The 7,443-nt window shown below is 33.5% G+C and overlaps 1 protein-coding gene across 50 annotated transcripts in view; it reads right to left on the minus strand.

Annotated features, from left to right (window-relative positions):
• Window positions 1-7,443, minus strand: part of RIMS2 (regulating synaptic membrane exocytosis 2) — a 592,497-nt gene that overhangs the window by 91,347 nt on the left and 493,707 nt on the right. For 35 of the 50 annotated variants that reach the window (XM_040261937.1, XM_040261939.1, XM_040261938.1 and 32 more), the window contains one exon: window positions 4,051-4,292. The exons of the other annotated variants lie outside the window; for them this stretch is intronic. In XM_040261937.1, the coding sequence (XP_040117871.1) occupies window positions 4,051-4,292 (242 nt within the window). The remainder of the gene's footprint in view (window positions 1-4,050; window positions 4,293-7,443) is intronic. 50 annotated transcript variants of the gene reach the window in all.

Below are 7,443 nucleotides of genomic sequence, written 5' to 3' on the forward strand. Positions count from 1 at the left end.
TGTCCACCATTGCAAGGTTTGTCAAATTCCTCCATCAAGTGAAATCCCATGGTCAACTCCCAGTCTTCACCTTATCTGAATTACCAGAAGCACTTTGACAGAGATGATTATCTTCCTTAAAATATTTCCTTTCTTTGGTTTCTAAGATACCATATTCTTCTGTCTCATTTTCTTTAATGGCTGCTCTCTCTTTAGTTTCCTTTAATGGATTCTCTTCCTGACTTCTAAATATTGGTATATAACATTGCTCTGCTTTTATTATAGTTTTCTTCTTGATTCAAATTACACTAAGCAATATTATCTAGTGCCACAGCTTTAAATATTACCTGCTGATTACTCCCAAATTACATGTTTAGCTTGACCTACTAGACTACAGTTGCATATCTAATTAAACATACAACTGTACTTAGATGTTTAATGGGCATTTCAAAATTAACATGTCTAAAATAGAATTCCTGATTCCCCATATGAGGCTGAATTTGCTACTGATAGCTTACATCTGCAAAGTGATTTTTAAGTGCTGAAAGCACTTTCTTATACATTTAAAGTATGATCTTATAAAAACCCTGTTAGGACAGCAGGTGTTAATTCCATATGTCAGATGATCATTCTATGACTCAGATATGTTGGGTAGGTTTTTTTAAGAGGCCATATTTGATATCTTATATAACCCAGGGTAGGCAATAGCATCCAAGTCTCCTTATTCACTCCATGCACTTTCTACAAGGTTGCGATGTTTAGCAAGATATATTTAAGCTTTAAAAATGGCGAGTTTCCTTTTAGCAGTCAAAGGATGCAAAATAGCATGGGGATAGAAGAGAGATATGACTTAGCTACTATGTGTATTAACCAATATATCTTTATAAATGGTTTCCCCTTCACCAATTATTATTTATGTACGATTACTGATATAATTCAGAATAATTTCAACATTCTTAGAAAGATACTATTTTGCCGAGCTTTCTAACTCTTCAGAAGTCAAGCAAGCAGTCTTTATCTCATCTTGAAAATTCCTACTGGTAAAATGATATTTACTTTTATGATGATAAATATTTTAAGAAGCTAAAGACATTATGTATGATATATCATTCATTAAGTGATAACTCTACACCTTAAGTACATGCAGATTTCCACGCAGAGGCCAGGAAAATCAAAACAAAGGATCTAATATAAGATCCAGCATCACAAATCTATTCATTGTTTTAGATAATGCTACCATATGATCAAAGTTTAGGTAATAAATTTGAAGATTTAAGTTTTAAACACTGTTAGAGCTTATTACTTCATTTTTAAAGAAAAGAAAACATAAAACTCTTACTTGAAACATATACACATAAATATACAGAATTTAGAAACCCAACGAAAGTTTGGAGTTCAATAATTATGAAACTATCTCTGTTGGCTATTCTAGTTAAACTTGGGCTTTAAAGTGAGAGATACTCTGAATTCTACTGTAAATATAGGTCAAAGCTATACAGTGTGCAGATAGGAATAATTACACATTTTAAGATGATAAAAATTTTAACCATTATAATGTCACTGAATATCAATGAAGACAATAACAAAAAGAAACATTATTTTCTCCTATGCTATATATGAAAGAAGGGGCTATAGGATATAACAAGGAAAAACTACATTTTAAAAATGTGCCAATATCACAGTGTTTCTGAAGATAAAAACCAAATCAGTGTATGGTTAACAGACCTCTATCATTAAATAAAATATCATCAAGGAAAGATATATGGAATATTAATGCCAATATGAGAAAGAATGAAATTGATGATTAAGAAATACTGACCATTTTCTTCTTCAAGTCTTCTACATTCTTAGTTTCTGTGACACTGCTCTCTTACAGTATTTGTTCTTTCTTCATGATACTATTTCCTTGGTCTTCACTGGCTCCTCTTCCTCTGTCCAATTCTAAAAAGTTAATCTTCCACAAAGTATTGTCTTCATCGACTGCTTTTATCTGTAGTGTTCTTTTTGGGCAAATCTCACCCATGTTCATGGTTTCAAGCAACCTCTAAACTTTATGATTCTCAGATTTATATCTCTGGTTCTGACATGAGCCTTAGAAGTATGTATTTAAATATGTTCTAGACATTTCTACTTGGATATTACATAGATATCTCAGATTTAAAGTGTTCTAAATGGAAGGACTCACCCTTCTTTTCCCAACCTGCTCCTTTTATGCTTCCAATATCTGTTAACAGCATTACAACCATCCATCCATGGATGCAAGCCAGAAACATGAGGATCACCTTAGAATCTTCTCTCCTTCACCTCCCCACAACAAACCCATCACTAAATTGTGTGACTGACTGGCCTCAAGGGATGTGGGATCTTAGTTCCTTTATCAGGGATCAACACTGCACATTCTGTATGGGAAGACAGTCTTAACCACTGGGCCACAGGGAAGTCCCTGACATAGATCTTGAAGTAATCTGTTTAAGTATATATCTTCTACTACAGTATAAGCAACTCAGGTTATAAATGATTTCTGACTCATCTGTGTTCTCAGTTTGCCTGGCACACAATAAGTGTTCAACATTTATCCAAAACCCCCAAATGAACAGAATTAATTATTTAGTTTAACACCACATATTCTCTAGGTTGTAGTCTTATTAGTGTCTATTTTAGGTTCTTCATTTAAAAAAATTGATAGAATTTATTTTTAGAGCAGTTTTAGGTTTACAAATATAAGTTTTAAATAGAAAAATGCAATGAAGTTCTAACTGCTAGAGAAAAAAACCTCTCAACTTCAAAAGGCCAACGTCTATCATTTTACCACAACACAGTTAATTATGTATGTATAAATATTAGCAATTAAAAAATCATTTAGATATGATCTCTATGTCCATACATTAAATCCCTAATTCTATATTAAAACACAAAATAACATTTTAAAACACTAAGTAAAAAATTAAACTCTAAATTAACATTAAAAAAAAAACTCTAACATAATCACAGTAAATATAGTAAGTTACAGCCAGGATATAGGAAAGACATCAAAATCTGATTTCAATATAATATTATTATGTAAGGCTCAAATTTGCAGAATCACTGGTATAGTTTGTAAAAACAAGATTAGGCGGGTCCAGGAACTAACGTACCCTTAAATTCTTCTGTGTTGCATATTGATGCCCTGACTTCTCTGTACTAGAACCTTAGTATTCAGACATAAATGAGATTTAATCCATTTGCCTATAATTTATTTGCTGTAAAAGAAACACCATATTACACGCTTTTGTTTGTGTGTTAAGTAGAAGATATGCTATTATTTCCCAGATACCAGGGACTGAATGTTTAATTATCAACACCCATTTGAAAAAAGACATTGCTTTGACTCACAAATAAATTCTTAATTGCTAACAGTGGCTTTTCTAGTTAGGAGGGTGGTATCTAATTTATTTTCGCAGATGTGATTTAGAGACTGAATTTTCAAATAGCAAAGCTTTGAATATCTTCCCAGTCAGCAGAAAATTCCTCCACCCCTGCAGCTGGAGAATACTGCTGCTTGAAGTGTTAACCGGGAAAGTAAAAACTGCAGTGAGGAAATTGATACAACTGGTAAATGCTGCTTACAAACTGAAAAAGAAGTTAGGTTGTCAGCAATAAAAGAAGTATATTATTCACACAAAATATGTGGTGTCATCTTCATTGTGGTAACTTGCTGGGAGTGGAAATTAACTTGGCGGGTTCCAACTTGAGGAACCTAAAGAAAAGCAAACATCTCACAGATCAGAGCACCTTTGCAAAGGACCAGAAACTGAAATCAGCGGGACCACAGCTGAGCTCCTCCTTGAGGAGAAAAGATGTGAAGCGCATGTCAAGAACCGTAACCAAGGTTCACTTCCAAGCAGGTTCGCTCATCACTGAAAAACAAAGTCATGGTTATATTTTCAGAAAGGTCCACTAGTTTAAAATGCCCCTTTCCTTCTGGTACTTGTCATCATCCACACATTACTGAGGGAGAATGAGTAAGAGAAAAGATTATGTGTTTTAATTGCAACTCAATTAGGAAGTCAACAGTAACATAAAAATGCCTACCCGTTTGGCTGAGCTGAGAAGCACTGCGGCTCTTCCGGGAAAGACCAACGATAGCTACCATTTTGGCCCCAATGCTAGAGCGTCGCTTTTTGCTGCTGGTGCCCAAGGCACCCACTGCGGTGTCCGACTGGCTGCCATCATTCTTCTCCAGCGAGCACATGTCTCCGCTGATGCTGGTGCTTTTGGTCATGTTCTTCCCTGAGATGCCCATTTGTCTGCTTTGCATTTTGGACGTAAAGACACTGTAGGCCCATGGATCATTAAAAGTGATGGCAAGAGCAAAAAGGAAAAGACAGAAAAAGGTATTTTAGATGAAATATCTGGAGTATAATTTAATTATATCATTAATGGGGCATGTTTTTAGGACTTAAAATTTTTAAAACACCATGGTCTTGAATGGGTTTTACTATTCAGGGCCAACCTTAGCATAAGTATCCAAAATCAGACATGTTTTCATTTCTGCTTTCAAAGAAGACATTGGTTTGCATGGCCACAGTGGGGAGATAAAAAAGATTTGTGAAAAATAAGTGGGCTCATTTAAGAGAATATGCTATCTTACAAGCTCAATATGCTTTAAGGCAGTCATATAAGAAAAAACAACAACAAAAAATAAGTTTCCAAACCATTCTTCTCTAATTTGCTTTACTATAGTCATCAAAGAGAAATGACTGGGGAAATTTTACCAAAAAAATGGCAAAAATGACAGCATCTACTGCTGAGTAGCTGTTTAATTTTCTCATTTTATTAATAAGATTTTTCTAAACCTTGTTAAATTTTCTAACAAGGATTGATGTTTTCATTAGTTTTGAATTAAAAATAAATAATAAATTAAAAATAATTTATTTCACTTTATATGTTCATATTTTTCATATGTCTATATTCCAAAAATGAAGGAAAGATTTTTCCTTTTGTATTCATTTGAAAGAAAGAAAAGTCATTAGCAGTTTTCTACACAATATAGTCAAAAGGCACTAATTTTTAAACACTTTTTTTCCTCTATCCAGAATAATATTTACTAAAAAGTAAGGACTAGGAATCAAACCTGGGCACCCCTGGCATGGAGTCCTAACCATTGGACTGCCACAGAATACCTAACACATTAGTTTAGGTATTAACTTATGTTCATTTTCTCCAAGTATTTAAGAGGGAAAAGACTCAGTGTGAATTTTTTAAAAAGACAGTAAAGTGTACTGTTTTATCATTCATATTAGCTTCAAGAAGAAATGAGGCATAAACAGACCAAGAGATAGCAAGAGAGGAGACAGTGTATACACTTCTATGGTGACACAAATTAATCATTTTCAAGTTTGTTTGATTTTGCTATTTTTCAGTAACCAACTATAGAATAAAGTAGAAAGAGTTTGGAGGTAACAGATGGGGGCTTCAATCCCAGCTTTATTGCTACTTAACTGACTTCCTTCAGCAAATTTATTGCTTCTACTTGATCCTCAGGGTCCTCATTTATAAGAGAATATTTCACTGTAGCTTCTTATTTTAAAGAATAGACATGATAGAATTAAAATAAAAATTCAATAAATAGAAATGACAGCAATTAGGGAATATAGACAATACATAAAATAAGGCTAAAGCCCTTCAACATATATATGTAAATACTTAAAAGCATCAAAAAATAATCTTTATGATTATAAATTTTAAGACTTCGGAGATTCACATGTCCAAAATGGTTTTCATATAGCCAGCGTTATGTGGCTGTATTCAGGATGGACTACACTGAGAGTCAGGAAATCTGAATTTGAATTTTGGCTTTACTGACTAATCTTAGGAGAGTTGTTTCCCTTTCTGGAACTCAACTTCCTCATTTAATAAATGAGAAAACTTAAGTAAAGCACTAAGCAGAGTAGGAGACACATAAGAGCTCCAAAAATTATTCTCTTCCTTCTTATTATTATCTCTACCACCATTATCTCCACCATCATCATCCATTAAGCATCAATTAAACATGTTGAACTGGAATATCTATAAGGTCCCCTTTAATGATGAAACACTTTGCTCCCAGAGTATATCTTGTTTCATGGATTCTGGGCAAATGAACATAGAAATACAACATGATTTTATGGTATGCTATCATCAGAAAAGGCATGGCATAGTCTAGAAAAGTCAAAGTTCAGTCAAGACTAAGGCTTTCAAAATAATATATGTTCCATAGTCACAATAACTAGTACTCTTGTTTTGTAGGAACTTTTATCCCAAACATACTTTTCTAAAGGAACCAACTACAACCACCTACCAAGGAAGTTAAAGATACACTCTCAAAATATTATACCTTGTGACTTTTGCATTTTAATTCTCATTGTTGGATATTAGGGCATAAAGAACTTAGCCAAAACCAATCAGGATATAATAAAATACTAACTGAAAAGATAAATAAGTTTATAGATAAATGTTTTACTGACTATTTGGTTTTAAAGAAATGTATTTCTCTTCAGTCTAACACCTTTGATAATGCATTATCCACAAGAAGGGTTATTAAAAGTTTTGTAAGATGGATCTACTTCTCATCTCCTTAAAACAGAGATCATCAGGATGAGTCTGTGTAGTTGCTCTTCAGTGCCATGTTTTGAAGGGAGGGTGACTGAGCCTAGGGTATCACTATTGCTTTCTTTTACTTTCCTCACTTGGCCCTCACCTTAAACTATACACAAACAATACTGCAAGCAAACAAGCTATCAACCAACATATTAAAAGTCTTGTGGCTCTTTACTTACAGAATATTTTGTAGTAAAGAATCTGAAAACATGGGTGATCATTTGGAATACTTACTGGTTAAGAAAACACAGACCTTATCATCATATTATTACTTTAAAAGAGAACATCTGTAAGGGTCTGGTAACAAGGTAAACTACCAGTGTTGCTGGTGGGAGTATCAGTGATGTATCTCTGAAAGGCACCATGACAAAATGTATCAAAAGCGTTTAAAAAACATACCTATCCTTTAACATATCAATATTACTTTCATGATTTACCCTAAGGGAAAACAGCAATGATCATAGATTTAGCAAGAATAATATTTATTGCAGAATTGATTGTAATAGTAAAACCCATACACACACAAAGGCAAAACCCCCAGAAATGTCCAAGGGTAGAGGATGTTTAAATAAGTCATGTTCATCAATAAAATAGAATATACCTTTGAAAATGCTGTTGTAAATAAATATTTATTAACATAAAATATGTTCTTGATATGGGAGAAAGGGTGAGAAAGCAGATATCTGCAGTTTAGCTCTGGCTGGCACACATACCAAATATGGATTCACTCTGCCACTAGGGCACACAAGCAAATTCAAATCCCAGAATGACACAGTGTCACAAACAGAAAAGAAAAGAAATTCATATAAATAGAAATAAACGTCTCTTGCTAAACTGGGTAGTTCA

The sequence above is a fragment of the Oryx dammah genome, unplaced genomic scaffold (genome assembly GCF_014754425.2).
Source record: "Oryx dammah isolate SB20612 unplaced genomic scaffold, SCBI_Odam_1.1 HiC_scaffold_19, whole genome shotgun sequence".
Lineage (NCBI taxonomy): Eukaryota > Metazoa > Chordata > Mammalia > Artiodactyla > Bovidae > Oryx > Oryx dammah.